The 22,541-nt window shown below is 27.1% G+C and overlaps 1 protein-coding gene across 1 annotated transcript in view; it reads right to left on the bottom strand.

Annotated features, from left to right (window-relative positions):
- The window catches only part of LOC135927910 (collagen alpha chain-like), a 41,897-nt gene extending 20,186 nt beyond the window's left edge, over positions 1–21,711 (bottom strand). The window contains exons 1-8 of the mRNA XM_065464211.1: positions 21,602–21,711; positions 20,211–20,258; positions 14,897–15,011; positions 8,778–8,911; positions 7,069–7,213; positions 5,934–6,121; positions 5,202–5,445; positions 4,426–4,473 (exon numbers count right to left, since the gene is read on the bottom strand). Coding sequence (XP_065320283.1) covers positions 4,426–4,473; positions 5,202–5,445; positions 5,934–6,121; positions 7,069–7,213; positions 8,778–8,911; positions 14,897–15,011; positions 20,211–20,258; positions 21,602–21,613 — 934 coding nt within the window. The 5' untranslated portion in view covers positions 21,614–21,711. The remainder of the gene's footprint in view (positions 1–4,425; positions 4,474–5,201; positions 5,446–5,933; positions 6,122–7,068; positions 7,214–8,777; positions 8,912–14,896; positions 15,012–20,210; positions 20,259–21,601) is intronic.
- Positions 21,712–22,541: the final 830 nt, after the last annotated feature.

Raw genomic sequence — 22,541 nt, 5'->3', positions numbered from 1 at the left:
GAATTCGTGGAAACAATAGTAATCGCAGACAAATTATTGCCAATCATTTACCGAGAAAAAGCGTTAATCGATTGCAAGAGAACATTTTAAACAAGAAACTAGATAGAGCAGATGTTCGAGACATTCATGCTGCAATCGTTAATAGCTTACTAATATCGCCAATTGTTGATGGAAACTTTAGTCTAAGATACGAAAGTTGATGATCATAGAGACCAGAATTCTTGGAAACAATAGTTAATAGCAGACAAATTATCGGCAAACATTTACAGAGTTAAAGAGCCAATCGGTTAATACAAAAGAACGTTAGAAATAGGCGACTAGCAAGAACAACTGGTCAATGCTGTCAAGCTACATTCGTTAAAAAGAGTCGTCATCGTTTACCAGATAATATGCTAATCATTAATTACCAGAAACCGTTAGAAACAAGCAAAGACTAGGATAATTTTACCAAAGGAATTAAAACGAAATATAATTAAAAAGAGACTAAAAGAATTCATCGTGAATCGTGATAACAGGCGTGAATCGAGTTCGTCAATTGCCTATAGAGATCAAGAGATAATAGTTTACCAGGGGTTGACAAGAAACAAAAGGGTTCAAGAATTTCAGATTGTAATCGGATACAAACAGTCATTAGTAGTGAAGAATATTAGACAATAGACAACCATCGTTAAAACTTAGAAGACATTAAAGACTAAGCAAAATAGAGTAATGGAGATATACGATCAGTAAAGTCGAAATTGAAAGAAAGTAGGTCATTCGCTGAATGGTGGGTCTGATTTAAGTGGAAGGGTGTTGTGATATTTAAATGAGTTAAGGAAAAATGAATAAAAAAAGATTTATTCATATTAGATAAAGTTCAAGATTATTTAAGTTTGTTGTTTAAACACTATGTAAATGCTTGTTTGTTATGAAAAAAGAAAAGATATTGGGTTTATATAAATTTTTGAATAAAGATTTAAAGTTGATTATAATCAGACGGAATTTATTATGTTATAATGATGATGTTAATTTTATATAAAAGACACAATTTTTATAATTTAATAGACTTTTAATTTTTTTTACTTTTTTTTTAACTTTCACTTAATTTTCCGCATATTTTTAGTATTTTATACTTTTACTTTTTTCTTTTTTTTTGGTTATGTTTTCCCTTTATATTGATTTATATAATTTATAATTAATTTTTGGTATTAGTATTTAATAAAGGATTCAAAACTATAATTTTAGTATATATTTTTATTTCTATTTTATATTTAGGTTCTAATCTCCCAATTCAAAAACATCCAACTGTGACATCTTGTACGCATGAAGGATTATTTAAATATACAAATTTACCTTTTGATATATCGTCTTCACAATATTTCAACGGGCAATCGATAATTTGTTGAAAGGTTTTGAAGGAGTAGCTTGTTATTTAGATGATATTATAACAATCGGGAAGAATAGAGAGGAACACGAAACAAATTTAAAAAAGGAAGTAAAATGCTAAGACAAATATGGAATCAAGCGAAATAGAAAATTGTAAATTTTCAAACAAAATATCTAGTACTTAGGACTAGTGTTGTTAAACGGCTCGTTTTGAGCCGATTTTTAAAAACGGCTAACTCAATATTTCATCTAGAATAATATTACACAAGCCTGAAGATTTTGAGAAGGAACAAAGGTTTGGACATCTATTAGCGAAATCTCGAGGCTTAGGCAATATTTGTCTGGCTAAAATATTGAGTTAGCCGTTTTTAAAAATCGGCTCAAAATGAGCCGAACACTACTAGGACACAATATTTCAAAAAACGGGATTACAACTACCAAAAAAAATATTGAGGCAGTAAAAAACATCAAAACCAACAAACTTGATACAATTACAGTCATTTCTAGGGTCATCAACTTACTATTTAAAAATTTTTTCAAATTGCAGACAAAACCAAACCAGTATATAAATTATTAGAAAAAGCAGTATTTTGGAGATGGACAAATGAATGAAAAGAGGCGTATAAAAAACTAAAGCAAGAAATGAGTAGTACTCCAATATTACAACATTATGATCCAAAATTACCGTATTAGCGACAGATGCGTCAGCCATAGGATTGGGGGCAGTAATATCACATATAGAGGTGGGTAAGGAGAGACCAATTGCATTCGCCTCAAGAACGCTAAATGCAGTCGAGAAAAAGTATAGCCAAATGGAAAGAGAAGGTCTTGCCATCACATTTGGGGTTGCAAAATTCAGAGAATTTATATATGGAAATAAGTTCACATTACAAATAGATCACAAGCCATTAATGAGTTTATTTCATTCAAGAAAAGATATACCAACAACATAGACTGCCAGAATACGATGATGGGCTATATTATTAGCAGGTTACCAATATGAAATAGAATTCAAAAGTAGTCGACAACTAGCCAATGCTGACATGCTATCTCGATTACCTATACAGGGAACCACAATATCAAAAGAAGAAACACTAGATCAAATACAGTTGGGAGATCAAGCGTAAATGCTAGCGAAATTGAAAGAAAAACAATGCAAGATGATGTACTCTTTAAAGTATACAGGTATACATACAATAGATACATGTTTAAATGGAATAAAATCACAACAGAGAGAGGTTGTTTATTCTGGAGAATTCAAATAATAATGCTAAGACAATACCGAAACAACGTGTTAGACATGATACATCAAGGACATATTGGAATGGTAAAAATGAAGATGAGAGCAAGACAATACGTGTGGTGGCCTTATATAAACAAAGATATACAAACATGGGTCGAAAAATGTAGAGAATGCCAGGAACAACACGATATGCCTCAAAAGACATCAATTCAAAACTGGCCAAAACAACCAAAAGCATGGCACCGAGTACATATTGATTATGCTGGAACATTTAAAAATCATTATTGGTTGGTAGTGATAGATGCTAGCAGTCGCTGGCAAGAAATATTCCCCATAACTAGTACCACCTTCGAAAGCAAGATAAAAATATTAAGAAATATCTTTGCCAAATAGGATTTCCTAAGATAATCGTTTTTGATAATAGGCCACAATTCAGCAGTAAAGAATTCAAACGGAACACAATTAGTGAACGGAAGTTCATACCATTCTCGGACTAATGCAATGGCCGAACGTTTAGTTCGAACCTTTAAACAGAGAATGAATTAAAAAAACGAGGGGGATTTAGAAAACAGTTTAGCTATTTTTCCCTATAATTACCGAAATACACCAGGGGCAAAAAATGAACAAAGTCCCGCCGAAATACTACTAAAAATTAAACCTAGAGGATTGCTATACCAAATATTCCAACGGAGAAACAAAAAGAAAAAGTTAAAATACTACACTCAAAAATTCGAGATGAATGAGAAAGTGTGGTCACGCATTTACATGCGCGACGAAAAAAATGGGGAAAAAGGCCATTATTAAAAACATACTCGGATCACTATGATATGAAGTAAATATAGAGAATAAAACGATTATACGTCATACTAATCAATTAATGAAAAAAACGAAAATATATTAACTGAAGAGTACGAAGTAGAAGAGAGAACCGAAGAGATAGTAAACAAAGAGGACGTAGTAAACAATAACGATAAAATGAACCTAAGGGAGATGGAGAAAAATGTTACAAGTCAAGAAGCTGAAGGAAATATTATACAAAAGTTAGAAATTACAAGCTAAGCTTGATATACAAAAATAATACGAACGTAACCAATTAGATTGGGAATAAATGTTATGTATTGAATTGTTTATTTTGTTATTTTTGTATTTTTTGTAAAATGTTTATTTTCATTATTATATTATTATATGAATTAGAATAGAAAAAGAAAATGCATTTTGACAAGGAATAAAATAAAATTATATAATTACTTTTAACATTATATTTCGAGAATTACTCCTAACATTACATTTCATAATATATGCCCATTTGGTAGAACTTATAACTTGGAAATGTCAAATAATATAATTTACAAAAAAAAACAAGTCAACCATTTTTATATTCTCATTCGTGGTTTTTGGCGTATAGTTGGCTACTTTTATTAATGATAAATGCCTGCAAAAAAGGCTAATATGCATCCTACAAAAATCCTGCCCAGATCTTCACATTTAATTGAAAGTTAATTACAGGATATTAAATTAGCATAAATATTGTATATTATATATGATTTAATTGAAATTATATTATCATTTGCAATTGATATCTAGTCTGAGTAACCTTTATGAAAAATTTTATTTGTTAAGTAAAAAATTTAATCTACCTTTGAGGCGTCAAAATTTTAACGATTATAAATCATGTAAATACATTTTTGGCTTAAGTATCAAACCTCAAGGTATATTAGTTTTAAATTTATTTGATAAGAAAATAATTGTACCGAGATAAAACTATCCCCCGTCTCCCCTACTTATCAAGTAAGAATATTTAATAATTTAAAGTTTACCTCTTTGACCCGGTATATTTTGCCCCGTTCCTGGAATTCCCTGAAGACCTATTAATAATAAATCGTATGTTAACTAAATAGTAAATATTTTATAGTAATAATAAAAAATAAAATATTATTAATTGGATAGTTAATAATAGGGAAATATCGCATTTTTACTATATAAAGTCTCCTAATCAATTTGAAAAATTTGCTTGCTGAAATTTGGATAGTATCTCATGTGAATTTTTGCAAAATATAAACTATTCAAGTTTTCTTAAGAGATTCATGATCTCTGCAATGAGCAGGTTTTTAGCAAGCCCCCCCCCTCATACTTTAGGTGTGAGCAAGTGGTTCTAAAAATTTCAAACATAGGGTGGGCGGGTTAAAATTATTTTTAAAACAATGAGATTAGATAGTGGATCGGTATATTTAAATATTTTCGGGCGAAAAGAACAGAAGAGCTTATATTTATTAAAAACCAATTTTTTATTTGCATATTTTATAAATTTAAATAACAATGTATTGAAATTAAATAAATAAAGAGCCAAACCAACCAAACAAATAATTTTGAAAAATTGGGCCGGCTGGCGAATTATACAAATTTTATAGATGAATGAGCGGGCGAGTAAATTTTTATAAACCATAGGCGGGTAGGCAATGGTCTAAATTATCTTAAACATTTGGCGGGTGAGATTTTGAAAACCCGCCCTTTGCATTATTCATATATTTAAGTTATCAACAAGGATTATATATTCTTACTCGGGTTAAAAAAAGTTACATTTATATGACATAACCTGCATCTCCTTTATCCCCTTTAGGACCGGTCCATCCATTTTGTCCCGGTTGTCCGTTAGACCCGGTTCTCCCAGGTAGGCCTGCTTCTCCTTTGGGACCTGGCGAACCAGGAGTTCCATCCAACCCATCTAAGCCTGGTCTACCAGCGGATCCAGTCATTCCCTTCGGTCCGGGTGGCCCATTTTGGCCGGGAAGGCCTCTATTTCCTGGTGGACCCTGACTCCCTGGAGTCCCTGCTGATCCCTTTTAAAAAATTTGTGTTTTGTTTTAATTTTTTTATTTGTTTATTAGATTAAGTTTAATAAAACAACACTATAATCAAAATACTACAGTATTAATATACATGAACCGGGGAGATTTTTTAAATAGATTAGAACGGATGTGGGTATTTCTTAAATATTTTTGTCGGGCAATTTGGAAGGTTTTAAATGGTAGATTTATGTACTAATTGAAATGAAATTTAAATTGTAAAATCTTTCTTAATTTTCTTAAATTAGAAATAGATAGCTAAACCAGCTAAGCTTCTATTTTGTTCGAATACTAGCTAGTTAGTTCTAACTAAACCTCTAGCTAGTTTGTATAATATAATGATTAAATAGGAACTATTAAAAATTACTTTTAAATTTTATCCCTTTTCCCCTTTATTTTATATTTAAACGAAATAAATAGTTTTCATTTAAAAAAATATATAATAATATAGCAATTAAATATAAAATTTGAAAACATCTTACCTGACTCCCAGGAGATCCAGAGGGCCCGGTTGGACCGTTATCACCTGGCAAACCAATCGAGCCCCTGTCACCTTTAATACCGGGTGGACCGTTCAATCCATCAAAACCCCTATCTCCCTTTTCACCTTTTAGACCTGGCAGCCCATCAAAACCATCTGTCCCTGGGGCTCCTGGGGTTCCGTCTCTCCCTGAGAAAATATATAAATAATATGAAAAATTACTTTATTGAAGAGAGATATTTTAAAAAATTCAACTTTGTAACATTGTATTATTTGGAGTATACATTATTTTTTTTATATAACTGCCTACTCGGAATTTAGACAAAAAATTAGCTGCTTGTGGCACCTTACTCCATCCTAGTTATAATAAAGATTAAATATATTAAATATTTATTTATTGATAAATTGGTAAATGATAAATTGGTAAATGATAAATTGGTAAATGATAAATTGGTAAATGATATTTCTTTCTTAAAGCGTGGAGACAGAACTACCTAAATGCTAATACCCATCACACTACTCCTCCTTTATTGAATTGAATTCAATTTTTCGCCTAAAAATTTGCTAATAAATACTAAGACTAATTTAATAACTCATCAAAGTCTAGAATGGGCCAAATGGAAAGAAAAAATAACAGTTCTCTTGCATGATTTTTATAAGCGAAAATAAAAAAAAACTTCTTTATGTCTATTGTCAAAGTCAAGATTTTTTAAAGGTTATTAATATTAATGAAATAAATAATTTTAGAAATCTAAACATTGACCCCCGCTAATAAAGAAAGTGTTATACCTTGTACCAAATAAAAAAGAAGCGGTTCAAATCCAATTAAAGAAATCATATTCCTCTTCTCTTTTTCATAATTTCTTTAAGATAAATGATACTGATTCTCTTTAAAAATTTCACTAGGAATCACAGTCCAATTTAATTTCTGCTGTTATCAAACCTGGCCTGATATTTTTAGGCCAAGCTCAGACTTTAGGTAACAGAGCTATAAGCAATATGACAAAGTGGCATGGGAAAATTAAATAATTAAATTTATACCAAATATAAGTGCCTACTAAAAAATAACTCGAGTTCAAAATTAGAAAAAAAGAATTGATTTGGAATAAATTTATAAAAAATAATTTAAAAAATACCGGGTAATCCAGGGTTCCCATTTTTCCCACTATCGCTAGGAGAGCCTGGCAAACCCATACTTCCTTTAGGTCCAATTTCGCCATTCAATCCTTTTGGGCCGGGTGCACCGGGTAAGCCAGGCCAGCCGTCTAGACCTTTAGAACCCTTTAAGAGTATATTATATATTATATTATTTATATTTTAAGGTATAGACTTTTTATCAACATTATTTGTCTAAATTTAGTATATGTAATATATTCTCTTATATAATATCATATTACAATTAGTGTATATATACAATATGATTGAAAAAAAATTAAATACAAACCCGAGCCAGGCGGGTTTAAAGAAAATTAATTTAGAATATATCCATTAACAGTTAAAAATTCATACAATATAATGAAGTGTTTAATATTTATATACGCTCATATTTTCAATTCTCCTATAAAACAATGTATAAAAAAGCCAAAGTCATTTAAAATAATGAAATTTTAAAAATCCAATTGACCCGCATTATGCAAAATTATAAAAATTGACAGGTCTTGAAAAATATGAAATTAATGTTTGCCGGCTTTAAAATTTGACTTCTACAGGTCTCTGCAATTATACAATAATATATATTTAAAAACACTATACTAAAAGAATGTCATTCGCAGATAAATCGAATCGATATACATTGTAACCTGCAGATCTCGATTAATATCCTATGTGGTAAAATAATTATATTCTTGCGGGTCCTCTGATATTGCACTCAATTAAATGGTTTTGAAAATCACGGGATTTTTAACCACTAAAATATCAGCTATGTACATTAATGTGATGTTGGCTACTTTCTGTATTTTATTTTGATATAAACATTAAATTGCATCTAAAAAAAGGTGAGAGCTTAAGGTTTTTTTCTAGGCTAGTGGGATTTACTCTACTACATGTGTCGGACCATAGGAGCTGACTTTTTTGTGGTGACCAGGCCAACAGATTCTGAAATTAATGAGATTTTAGCTCTGAGAAGATGACTAGTAATAAAGCTGGAGAGGATGTCAACTTTTAGAGAAGTGACAAAAGAGGAGAAGGTGAAGGCCGAGACTATTGTTATAGTCCATATATTACATATTATAGTATATTGATGCAAGAATCTAATCGAAGGCATAGTAAGATTCGAAGTTATTTATTAGATAATAGTAAAAGGTAGCTTCAAACCATTCATATCTAAGTTAAATTACTGGGGTCTAAGGGAGAAAATCGCTTGGGTAATTGGTATCTGCCATCCATCTTTGTAAAATAAATTGCATAACTGAGGTTCTTTAGTTAAAAAATAATAAGATATTACTTTATTCTTAACAGCATCCGAATAATTAAAAGTAAGTTTCAGTCTTGTCTCTTTAATGAAATAGGACAAGATGCATTAAGCATTCTATTTTTAATGGTCTCATGATCATTTAAAATATCTAAGGTGTAAACCTATTTATGATAATATGACTTCGTGGAGAGATAAGAAGCGGGAACTCAAACAGAGGAGATAAAAATCGAAATCAGATTGGTTAAAAGAGCTATCAACGAGATGGATGAGAATTTAAGGTTAAGAACTCTTAGTTAATTTTTAAATAAAGCATATACTAGTTTTTAACTGAACTGAATTAGTATAATTAATTTTTTTAAAGTGACCATTATCAATTTAGAATTATGAGGTTAATCCTTTTGTGAATCATATTTAAATTCTATAAATTGTTACAGGGGTCCCTGGACTGCCATCTTTTCCGTTCCTTCCTGGATTTCCGCCTAAACCGGATTCACCTTTCTCTCCATTCGGACCTTGATTTCCATCATTACCTGGGGGTCCTTGAGGTCCAGGAGGGCAATCACATTCTTAGAATTTTTAGTTTTATTTGATAAATTTTATAAATTGAAAAATATATTTATGTATTTGATCAACTTGACGAATAGTGGTGGAAATTATTTGGAAGTAAAATTAGGATTTTAAACCGCTGGTCTTAAAAGGTATAGAAAATTTGCAAACCCGGATCGGGCCTATAAATAAAAGAAAACTGGGCCCAGTCTATATATTAAAAAGAAAACAATTCGCTCGATTTTTGAATATATATTAAAATTATACCAGTCCTACTTAGGAAATATATAATGTATCCTTTATTTTATTTTTCCTAAGAAACAATTTACTATATACAGTCAAACACAAAATTATTACCAATAGCGTAATTTTAAAAATCTGGGAAAGATCAGTTTTAAAATAATTAAATTTTAGAAATTTAGGCAGGTCTTAAATATATAAAATCGGGCTGGCGTATAAGATGGATTATTATTATTATTTATATTTGCGGAATAAGGTTATTTTCATTTATTTTATAATATTCGATGCGGAGATATTATATCCGTTTTATTTCTTCCAAAAAAATACAGGGTTTCCCAAAAGAAGGAAACGGCTCGATAAATAAAGTATACTGTCATCAAAAAAAATAAATCTGATCAAGGATATAAAATTTTATAAAAAAGGAACAAAGGCTTAAGAAAAGGTCTTATCGAAGTAAGATCAACAATGAATAAAAGCGTCAAAAAAGGAAAATATCAAAAAGAATAATTCAGATTAGCCCCTCATTCACAGTTAAAAAATTCGCGGCAAATAGAAAAATTCCACACTAAAAATTTTAATAAAAAGAAAAGTCCCGATTCAAAAAAAAAAAATAAAAATGTGCAAAGTATGAAAATGTATTGGTATATTTCAGCTGAAATATGACCTAGATAACTGACGATTCTATTTTTCAATCTGCAAAATTATATCAAAACTATTGTTAAAAATATCGATTTCTAAATATTCATAAAAAATTGAAAAAGTTTATAAATGACAATTAAGACAATTTTAATATTTCCACTTATATATCTATTAGATTGTTTAAAATATCCATTTTTTTTAAACTTTTTTTCGCAAAAATATATTGAAAACGTAGAAAAATAAAGAATAATATTTTATCAAAAATCTTTTAATGTTAATAACATTGGAACTCGAACTAGAACCCAATTTAAAATTTCAAGGAACCAGTTTTAACAAAAATGCAACTAATTTATATAAATATACCGGGTGGCTCTAAAACGCATCACTTGGTTTTTCTTTATGAAGTTTCGTACTTTATTAAAGAATATATTAAACCTAATATCCTTAAAAAAATATTTGTTTTTTAACTATTCGTATTTTTTATTTAAAATTTGCTCGAGTCGTTCTCAATCCTTTAAAGTCCTGCTAGCTAATTTGGCATCATTAACTTGCATGTTATTTTATACCCACTAAAAACGTTTAATGATTTAATTTGACATTACAACATAATTATATTATAATTTCAATCATATTTTATTAATTCTCAAGCTAATATAGGCTTTTGCTTGTATTTTATTACTTTTTAACTTTTCCTCTCTTTTATTTTCCGATTTTGACAAAATTATAAACATTCTATTTATTTTTTATTTTTTATGATATACTCAATTATTAGTGGATTTCAGAATCTCACAATATATATTATATTGCTAGCATTTTTATTTTTAAGAACATAATTTTTGTAGGGGAGACCGGGGTAAAACGATAGGCATTTTGCATATTTACCATAAAAATTTTAAACAAGAGTCAAACACAACAAATTATAGATCAATGTGTAGCCCCATCCCTCTTCTACAAGATAAAAAAAAGTGTAGCCCTCTATCTATAATATTTTAAGAGCTATGATTTGTTATGTAAAACTACTCATTTTCGCCATTTTACCCTGGGTACAGGGTAAAATGGATAAGCACTAGGGTAAAGTGGTTAAAATAATATTTGACACATATTTATTGTTTTATTTAACAAATATTACAAATTTAAGATTTATTTATGATTTTTATTTAAAAACTAATCGATACAATAAGGACATGTAAAATAATTATCATAATTAGCACATTTAGAATGTGCACATTCAAGGCACATTGTACATTTTAGCCATTCATCGCCCTCGCGACTATTTTTATAGTTTTTATTACAAATAACACATAAACAATTATTTTTTGATATCTTTTTTTTTCTCTGAATTAATAATTTTTTTTTATAAGGTGTAGATGTTAATATTTCTGAATTCTTTTTTTTAGATATTTTATCCGATGAAATATTGAATAATTTTGGAATAGGTATTATAGATGAAGGATTGAATACTTTATTATAATTTTTTGAGCATGATGGTAACATATCATGATAGGGTTCATCAATATCATCTGGAACATTTTCGTTCAATAATATAGATAAATCACTATCATTATTTTGAGTCACTGTAAGATTTTGAGTCACTGTAATATTTTTATCATTATTTTCAAATTCAATATTTGAGCTAGCATTTGAATTATTACAGCAGATATAATCTTGTTCTGTAAATATATTTGGGTTTAAAGGAAATATGCCACATGCTAAGAACCCATTTAATATATTATTTGGTGTCACTGCCCTTGGTATTTCATTTTTTAACACTCCTGGAATATCATAAATCTGAAATTGTTGCCCCACATGATTTCTCATCCATGTGTCAATAGCTCCATTATAAAACTTTTTCAATGGCCCATAAACTGCTTTGTCTAATGGTTGGAGTTTATGCGAGCAATGTGGTGGAAGTGTTAGAATAACAATCCCATTGGAGCGACAATAGTTTATAACGGAAATTGAACAATGAGAGCTATGGTTATCTAAGATTAATAAGACATTTTTCTCATTGGATGCACTAGAATATTTTTTAATGTGTTCCAAAAAAGATAAAAATTCCTCCTCTTACATTCAACCCGATGTGTTTCCCACACCCTTAGATCCAATAGGCCCATCACGAATAAAGTGATCTTTGTATCGTTTTCTTGGAAAAATAAAAAATGGTGGAATGCTATGGCCTATAGCATTGATGGCTAAACATATGACGTTATAGAGCCGACTTGTTTGGCACCCTTCTGTGCTATAATTTTTGCAGGAGTTTGAACGGTGGTGAAACCACTTTCATCTTCATTCCATATATTATGTGGTTCAAAGTTATAAGAATTATATAGCTTAATTAAATTTTCAAAAAATTTATTGACATTTGTGGATTGAAGCCATATGCTCTTGCTAGACTAGTAGCTTCAGGGGTACGAATCGAAAGTTGGGAATGTCGTTTTCTAAACCCCATAAACCAGTTCTCTCCAGCCATACCATTAGTTGTCCAGCTTTCTGGGAAAGATTTGCCATATTCTTTAGCAAGCTGATATGCAAATCCTCTTATCTTGTTTATTTATAAAATAAAACTATTTCATTTTAATAATTAACAATACCAGTTCCATAGAGTTAAAATGATATATAATTAATTAAATAAATTGAATTAATTTCATAATTTTAATAATGCTCAATTGGTAACTTTAATATTAAATATCAATATTTATTTGATTATAATAAATGAATGAATGAAAAATTTAATGTGAATAATATTTTAACCGTTTTACCCATAACAGCTTTACCCCTAGGTGACATATATTATATATATCGTTATTGCGTGACTTCTAATATAGCTAAAGATGTCAGATAAATTTTATTTTATAGTTAATACATTAAGGAACATGTGTGCCAAATTTCGAATCCTGAGGATATGTAAATTTTACTAAAAGCAAAATATACTAGAGATTGATTTTTATATTTTTTGGGTAAAAAACAGTTTTTTGACAAAATATATAAAACCAGGTAAGTTTTTTAAAAGATGAACATAGGTAAGAAATTAGATATAAAAATACATCTTCACACCAAATTTAAGGTCTTTATACTCAATGGTTAAAAAGTTATTCGCATTAACATTGTTACCCCGTCAATCGCTTTACCCCGGTCTCCCCTATTTAGGCTCCATAGATGCCATATAAAATCATTATTTTTTTAATAAATATAAAATTTAAACTGGAAAATTTCCATCTAAGGAGTATACTTATTAAAAAAAAGTAGGACTTTAAAGGGGAATAAATTGAGAATTTATTTTTAAAAATTTTTTTTACTCATTAAAATAAAGTCGGATAAAGGGGAATAAATTGAGATCAAAAATTTAAAAATTTGACAAAAAACTCAAGAACCTCAAAATATTTTTCTTCAAAAACGGGCTAAATTGGTGCCCGTAGCTGGACTCTATTTTCTAAATTTCTTTCCTAATTATCAAATTATCATAAAGTATTTAGGTTAACAAACAAATATGAGTATATAAAATATTAACATCTCAAAAAATTAAATTATAATTTTGTATAAAATCTTATACTGGATAAAATTATGTTTTTATATTCTCCGAAACAACTTTTACCACTGTGATAAAAAATGAACTTTATGCTAAACACCTCTCCCTTTCATATCGCTTTATCCATGCAGGAAAAAATTCAACTGAATTATCATGTTTGGATTGGAATGAATTAAAAATTTTACTTTGCAAAAATAGAATATGACCTTTTAAATCTTGAGACAAACTTGTAAAAAAATTTCGTAAAATACCCTAAATTTTGCAAGAAAAAATTATTTGGTCTTTGACAGTAAAACAAGAGATTGATATGTGTTATATATAAAAATGTATTTTTGTGTTTTACATTATAATTTATGATTAGGGCAATGACATATATAATACCTAGACTGACGATTCATTCATTAAAATGCATGTTTAAGCGTCGTTAAGCAAATCGGCTGGACCCGCCATTTTGGTAACACATGTAATTATTCTCATGTTAAAAACTACTATTAAATTGATAACTTGCTTCCTTATTATCTCGATGATCCGGTAATTCTTTAATAAAGTTTGCATGAGATATAGGAATAAATTAGGCTCTCGTTTAAAATTTTAATAATGATTAGTGTAACCAAGATGGCGTCTCCAGCTGATTTGCATTGATTTACATTTTTAATGAATGAATCGTCAGTCTAGGTATTATATATGTCATTGGATTAGGGATAAATTTTGAGGGGTGAGCGTCAAGTTATAATCCAACACAATGGAAAACCTTCTAACCCTTTTAAAGAAACTGGAGTTATTTTTTCTTCAAATTTTAACATCAATGTTTCAAAAATTATACAAACTATTGTGTATTATTAATTTTAAAGGGTTTATTTATTGTTGAAATATTTTTGCATTACTTGATAACAATTTTGTGTTGGAATCAGACTCCTTCTTTTAAAAAATATTTAAAGATCCGAATTGATATTACTAAAAGGACATTAAATGAAATAAAAGGATAAAAAAAATCTAAAGGGAATAATGATCAAAAATGAAGAAATATAATGCAAAATAAAAAAATAATCAAAATTTTTTTAAATTTAAAAATATACAGAGTAAATAAAGATTTTCTTTATTTTTTGGATTTTTCCTTCTTGATTGTATCTTGCACTTTTCTTTCTTTGATTGGCCCTTTTCTTAAGTCGTTTGAACTTTTTCCTTTTCGATTGTATTTTTTCTCAATTCTTTTCTCTTCTTAAATGAGAAATCCTGTTATTTTTTATCGTCATTTTGAAGAATATATATTTTTATTGCAAGGTTAATTATAACATTTAGGATCAATTGATTCAGAGAATTTCTTATTTCAATCAAACCCTAAGCTCTGGTAGGGGTTAGAGTTAGCTTAAATGAGACCTGGTAAATCAGGTGAAGGTACAAGTTATACATGTATAAATATTTTGGAAATTTATTTTTTTTGAAAAAATACATTCGGAATATCAAATAATTTTAACCATCATTTCTCTAAAATTATTATTTAAAAATCATAGAACAAACAATATAGTAATGGATGTTCGATATGTTCTGAATTGCGAAACAAAATGTTTTCTATTCATTATATATTATTCAAATAAATAACTTTTGTCATGATTTTTGCCGTTTTTGCCTGGATGAGTATATCCGCGCCATGGGCGAGGTGTGGTTTGATAATTGTAATAACCAGTAAATGGCTGCGGGTCTTCAATGTTATCGATCTTTGTGCATTTTTAAATAGGTGATGTATAAATAAAATATATGATATAATTTAAAGAAAAATGACCCTGCCCTATATATTTTTCCATTTTAAAAGAGGATGTTTTTTTTCTTTTTATTTATTTTTCCTTCTTTTTTAAAAAATTTTCATTTGTTTATAGTAAAGTTTTTTTTCTTTTCTGTATAGAGTTGATTAACTTAAGAATTAGTTCCGGCTTTTAAAAAATTCCTTTTTTATTAAAAAAAATAATCTTTACTATCACGTGATTGAAGGATGAAAAATAAATAAATGTCATCGTTGGACCACATATAACATTTAGAATTATTTATTTTTCAAATTTTTTGACCTACAACAAGACAAATTTCAAAATTTGTCCTATTTCCATAAAAATAGTAGTAAGAGAAAGTATATTCTAAAAAATATATAATGTCAAAGGTTAGTTATTAATAACTTATTATGATACGTTTGACCATGTTAAAAATGTAAATTTATTATTATTTGATATTTTTTTAAAATGACCCTGTCCCATATTCAACTGGTATTTTTTAAAAAATCATTCCTTTTTATTTGGTAATTTCCTATTAATTCTGTTCTAATTTATAATATATTTTCAGAAAAAGTTAAATTTGTTGATAAAATTTATTTCAGAATATTTATATTTAAATTATTACTTAGGATAGTGCTTTAAACGCTACTTCAAAAGAGAAACTCATTACTAGCTACTAGTTACGTTTGAAAAAAGGAACGCGTTACCGACTCGTTACCTAGTAAAAAAAGGAACCGCTACTCGTTATTTAAAAAAAGTTATGCGTTACTCATTACTTAAAAAAACTAAATATAATAAATTTTCTTTATATTTATTTTTAATTATATAAAAAAATTATATTATAAGATAAGTTCTTTTTGTAATCGTTTTTTATTTATATTTAACAACTTTGTTACGTTTTTCTGGCTAAAATAATGGCCGTTTTTAAAAATTGGCTCAAATTGAAGTTAACAATAATTGATTTTCAAATTTTTGATCAGAAAAGGGTTTAAGCTTAACATAGCTTTCACTGTGCTAAACAAACGTTCAACTGGTGTAGAGGATGGGAGGATTGCATTATATTTAATAAATATAAATTTTAATTTAGATTATTTATTAAAAATATTTAAAGAATGTTTTTATTTTCAAGAAAACATTAGATTATCTTCATAAAAACTTTATTTCAAATCATTATCTAATTTTTTTTATCTTGGTCAGAATTTAATCTGAATTCATATTTTTATTTTCATATCAAGGTTGAAATATTTGAAATACGACACTATCTGCACTTACAGAATGAAGACTACCCTCAACTTTATTTGTGTAAAAATTGGTTTATACTAAGGCCAGGGAAGAGTTAAATCATCTTCATCTAAAGAAATAATTATATTGCCATACATTTTTTATAAAGTAAATTATAATATTTGAGAAAATAAATTAACGTTGGTCTAGAATCGGATGCTCCACTTACAAAATTGTTAAACTGAGGAAAACAATTTTAAAGTTTAGATTCAAACCATGGCTGCTCAAACCCTATCTCTTCATTCGTTCATTCCAGAACCTGCAAATTGTAAGGATTATAAGTAAAAAATTGAGAGGTAATTTATTATATTATTTCCAAATGAGCCTTAAAATATTTTACGCAAAAAATTTTTGTGATAATTTTATTTGATAAAATCAATATGCAAGTGGATATTATGAATATTTTTTGAAAATGTTCCATTTCGATTTCAAAAATTAATATTTCTAAATTTTTATTTATATCATAATGAAAATTAATCAATACACTCCAAACTCAAAAATCTTGAGAGACAAGTTGAACATTCCAATTCGAAATGCAATTATATATTTAAAAAAATCCCAATAATGCAACCTAGGAAATAGATATTTTTTTTGTTCTTCATTTTATGAAAGATTTTTAATCAAATCTTGTTTTTTTTGTTAAGTATTTTTAAAAAAGTTTTTCAAAGTCTTTTTAACTATCCTGATCTTTTCAATAAACATTAAAAACCGGGACTCGGAACAAAGAAATTTTTCTTTCCAGCCATAAAAAAATGGAGTTTTATTCATTTGTAAGGTGGTGATACTATAATTTTAAAATTATATCTGGCAAAAGAGTTAATATAGTTTGATTAGAAAAATTTTTATGTGGAGACCCCCTTCCTCCCTCGTCCTAAAACAGTACATGTTTAGCCTTAGAGAGCCTGATCATATTTTACCTTTATAATTTATTTTATTTTATCATTAAAAAGAATATAAAATGAAAAGTGTCTAATTTGTTTATTGTAAAATGAAAAATGAAAAAAAATGCTAATTCAAAATCTATAAAACAAGTTTTAATCTTAGGGTTTACAAAAATAAATAATAGAGGTGTGTTATATTATTTATCTCCATATATCTTAAAACGTTTAATTATGCATTAAATTTTTATATACTTAGCTGAAATACTGCATATATAGTGGCGAACCAAGAGGCACAGTTCATTTCAATTTATTTTAAAACATCTGAGGTTTATTTAACTTGTAATAGATATACACTTTTCGACAAAAAAATATTTGCCTTTGGCCACTTCTAGGCAAGTCGGTTTTCAAAGCTGTTTCCTAGGCATATTTCCAGCAATTTTTTTTATTTCCCAAACAAAGAATAATAATATGTCGAATCAATTTTTTTGCAAAATATAAATTTGCCACTATTTGATCGTTAATAAAAATTAATGAATAAATAGTGGCTAATTTATGTAGATACAATTTTTTTGGTTTTATTATGAAAAAAAATAAATTCTACAATAACAACCCTACTTCGTTTGGGGAATTATAAAAAACGCTTAAAACGTGTCCAGAAACCCATTTTGAACGATATGTCTGGAAGTGACCTTATTTCAATTCATTTGAGTTCTATTCAAAAATATGTTTTTTATTGTGAAAAAATACAGAAATTATGTTCTATTAATTTCGTCTGGAGTATGAACAATATGTAAACCTTATATAAATATATCATTTGAGAGCTTAAACTCGCTTCTATCATCTGTGTGAGTTCCATATCATCTATTAGCATTTTTGTATAATATTTATTACCACTGAGGAAGGGGACACGTCGGATAGGGTACTTAGGAGCATTTTACCCTATTTAACTTTTTTATATAATATTCTTTGGTAAAATTTTATTTATATGAAAAAATTATAAATTAGTGTTTCCTGTGCAATCTTAATTAATATAAGGATAAAATATTGTCAAAATATTTTATTTTTATATTATCTTATATATTATTCTATATGTCTCGTTACTTGGTTCAATGTGCCCTAGTATTTTTGACTTGAAAAATCAAAATAAGTCAAAAAATTCAATTCACTTAAAAAAAATTAATTGTATACAATAGATAGATGCATCATTTAATCAGCTACCGTTTAAGCTGGTATAAAAATTTTTAATAATATTTACAAATTTTATAAATTTTTTACGAAATCCGGTCATCGATGCCTGGGTCTCCCTTATATCTATGAAATAATATGGATATGAAATTGCAACAGGTATATAACCATTAAATCATTAGTACTAAACCCAGGCAACCCCTACCCTTTAAATTGATTTTTAAATCAAAATTTTTTTGATAATAAATATTAATGCTCGGAGATACAATAGACAAAATTATATTTGAGCCACTAAATGCATTTTAAATCTGATACAAAATCACTTATATTAATAAAAAAAATTCTTAAAAGATTTCCCAATATTTTCATTATGAAATATTCCAAGAGACGATCATTTTCTAGCCAGGTGGCAAAATCTTTTAAAACCTAAGAAGATCCTACTTTTTATAAATAATCAGGAAATATATGTAATATTAATTATATTCATTTTAATATTATGAATTAAATTTAAATGACTCTGCAGGACTCTAATTCTTACATGGCTTATAATTACACATATAAATGAGCGTACTTTTTTCAACTTAAGATGATTGAAAATTTCCCTAGAGAATATATTTTAATAAATAGATTTAAATTTTGATTTTATTAAAATATTCGCGAAACTTATTTAACTTAAGAAATATTTTAAGAGATCTGATATCAGATTCCCTCTTACCCATCACCACTTGAATCTTAAAGTTTTGACCAAATTTACTTCTTGATTTACAATTCTAAACATATTAATTTTATCATATAGTATTTTATGACATTATTATAGAATTATGAAGGTTTTTGGATCCAGAATGCATCAATCGTAAAATAGTGGTAAAAAAAACATTTTGAAAGATACCAATTATATTACGGAAGGGGGATGGGATTTTCCTAGAATTTAACAAGGTTGTCGTAAGGGGATCTGTCTACAATAAAATCAATACTTGATAAACTTTGGAAATGGAATAGTGTAATGATAATATATAGCAATTTAGTTTGAACTAAGTGGAAGTTAAAACTACATTTTTTTTTCCTATTAACATAAAATCATTATAAAGGCAATGTAGTATTTTAAAACGCTTTCCTTTAAAATTGATTTGAAAGGAGTTCCATATAAAATTTACGCGAAATATAATTTACCTTTTGGGGAAAAAACCTAGCACATTTTATTTTATAAACTTAGCAATATTTATATAAAACTAAGAAATTTTATTTAAAAATTAGGAAAATATTAATATTTATTAAAAACTTAGCATTTAATTTATATTATGAATATTAAGGATGGGTCCAAAGTCAAAATTATTTCAAAAAAATAATGATTCTCGCATTTGTACATTATGTGTCCAAACTCGATTTCTTTCAACAATAAATTAATTTTTTTTAAAATAAAATCCTAATTATTTGATTACTTTCATCTCATTAAAGTTTATTTATTTCTTTTTTTATCTTTCTTTTTGTTCCTTTTCTTATTTTTTGCTCATGTTTTTTGCTTTTCTTTCTATTTTATTTTTTCCACTTATTTTTTATTTCTCTTTATTTCCTTTCCTTTCCCTTTTCTCATTTATATTATGGTATTTTGTTTTCCTGGTTTCCTTATTATAAATAGAATACAAACAAAATTAAAAGGCCCAACTTTAACTAAGCAAATCAAATTTAATCAAGATATTTTATTTAATTTTTTGTAAAAAATAGATTTCAAACAAATTAAAAAATTTGTCCATTTTAACAAATAGGAAAAAAGAAATGTAGAAAAAGAAAAAAGTGCGTTTTTTCTTACTTCATCTCCATTTTCATGAATTGATCGGGTTGCCTTGCCCCACATGACCTTTGTAAATTGAACATGTAAAATTAAGAAAATTGATAAAAATTTTAAAATCGAAGATGACATTTTATTAAATTTATTTTCTTAAAAAAATTCTTTAAAGGAAAATATTTTAAAAAATTTAATTTTTTTTAAAAGAATTAAAAAATAAATAAATAAAATTGGGAAAATTTTTTTTAAAAATAATCAGAAATAAAATATAATTTTTGAATTAAACAAATAAAATGTTAAAAAGAAATTAAAAAAAATGAATCAAAAAGAGAAAAGAATCGAATACGAGAGAATTGAAAAATAAAGCAAAAAAAGAAAGATTTTTCTTTCTCTACCACATTAAATTAATAAAAATTGGGAGATAGAATTTTATAATTATCAAACCATGCAAAAAGAAAAAGCATGAAATATATTTTCCCTAACATAAATTAAATTAAATAATTTTTTTTAAACTATAATATATTATTCTTTAAATGTCGAAATATTAAAATTGCTTTTTGTAGTTTTGTTTTGTTTTTTGTGTGGGAAAAGACATATTATGAACTTTTTTGGTTGACAATTTTTATTTTCATGTATTTAAAAAAAATTGAGGTAGATGAGAGGGGTTAGAGATTTCTCTGTCAGTATTCAATAAATCGTGCCCTCTTATGATATATCGCAAATTTTAGGTTTAAAAAAGTTTTAAATATAATATATATATTACATTACAAATGAATTTATTATCTCAATCCGAAAGCAGAGCAATTACCTCCCAATAATTTTGTCTCGCTTTTTTATATCGAAATTTAATAATTATACACCCTCCTCTTTTTCTTTTTATTTATATATTTTTTAGAGAATTTAATTTATACTATGTATAAATGAAGATGAAGCACTTCATATAATAAATAGGTAGCCCTTCCTAAAGGGCTAGTAAATTTGATTTAAAATAAAATATTAAATACTCATTTTATAAAAGAATCTTAAGCCATATTTTGTAAGGTAAGATCTACTTATCCAAAGGGTATATGCGTGTATGTTATAATTTCAAAAAATTAATTATTTAATAAAAAATATATTATAATAATAATGAAAGGTTTTGAACTTTCTAATAATTTTTAAAATGATAATTAATTTATGTGAAATACTTTCAAATTTAATTTTTTTTTATTAATTACATAATTTTACAAAAAAATATATAAAATATATTATATGAAATCATTTTTTAGGTGAAAAATTTAGCGGATTTCTCGTAAAAAATTTTGGCGTTCATTATCTTTTTTCCCCTATAAATAAACATTTCTTCGTTTACTTCTCTCCTATGTCGAAAATTGTATTATTTATTACTCAATTATATATATGAATACATTTTAAACCTGCACGACCATTATATTAGTATTGTATTCTCATATTTAGAAATAAATCATCGAGGAAGTTGACAGTTTAGTCTTCTGGATGAGTTTCATGGTTCGATCTTTGCATTCGGTTTTGGTTTAAAGAGCAAAATCTTTATTTTATTTTTTGATTATATAATTTTTAATTTTTAATTAACAAATTAAATATAGGCAATTGAATCAACTTCATTCCCTGTAAACAATTTTTGCCCAAGCAGATAACTTGTAAAAAAAAGATGAGTGATAGATCATCAAGCAAGTTAATACAATTATTCACGTGTATTATTGGGTCAGGTAATGTCTTAAAATTTGAATATAAAATGAAATGATTAAAATTTTATGCTTATCTTATTATTATAATATGAATATGTTTATTGCACCCAGTGGTGTTTTTATTTGAGGGGTTTAAAAGCATATTTTCTTTATTAATGGATGCCACAAAAATGGTCTTAAAAAAGAATTATCGTTTTTTTTGTTATAGTGTTAATAAATGTTTTGAAGCCTCAATTTTACATTTTTTGATGGTGCTCAAAGATTTTTTTAAAAAGAAGAGGCTATTTTTTATTTTGAGGAGGCGAAACAACTCCTTTGCCCCTCCCTTTTAATGCTAATGATTATTACTGCTTTATTAGTTCTCATTTTCTATTATTTAGGCTTTGCAAATCAATTAAATTTTTCAATTTAATATTTTATTCGACACATAGGTTTCCAAAACCAAAATCGACATCATTCAAACTCAGCAAATCCTCTTTTAGAACCCGTTTAATTGCTTTAACTATTCATGGTGGTATCCTTTACATTGCTGTAGGATCATTTATCCAGGGATTAATCTGTTATAATAATTAGAATATTATTATTTGTATTGATATTAAATAGTGGTTTATATAAATTTGAATAGTTACGGAAAATAGTTTTTTTATAT

Source organism: Gordionus sp. m RMFG-2023, chromosome 1 (genome assembly GCF_954871325.1).
Source record: "Gordionus sp. m RMFG-2023 chromosome 1, tfGorSpeb1-WG-v2, whole genome shotgun sequence".
Classification (NCBI taxonomy): Eukaryota; Metazoa; Nematomorpha; class Gordioida; order Chordodea; family Parachordodidae; genus Gordionus; species Gordionus sp. m RMFG-2023.
The sequence above is the reverse complement of the archived record's forward strand: the minus strand, read 5'-3'. Positions and strand labels throughout refer to the sequence as shown.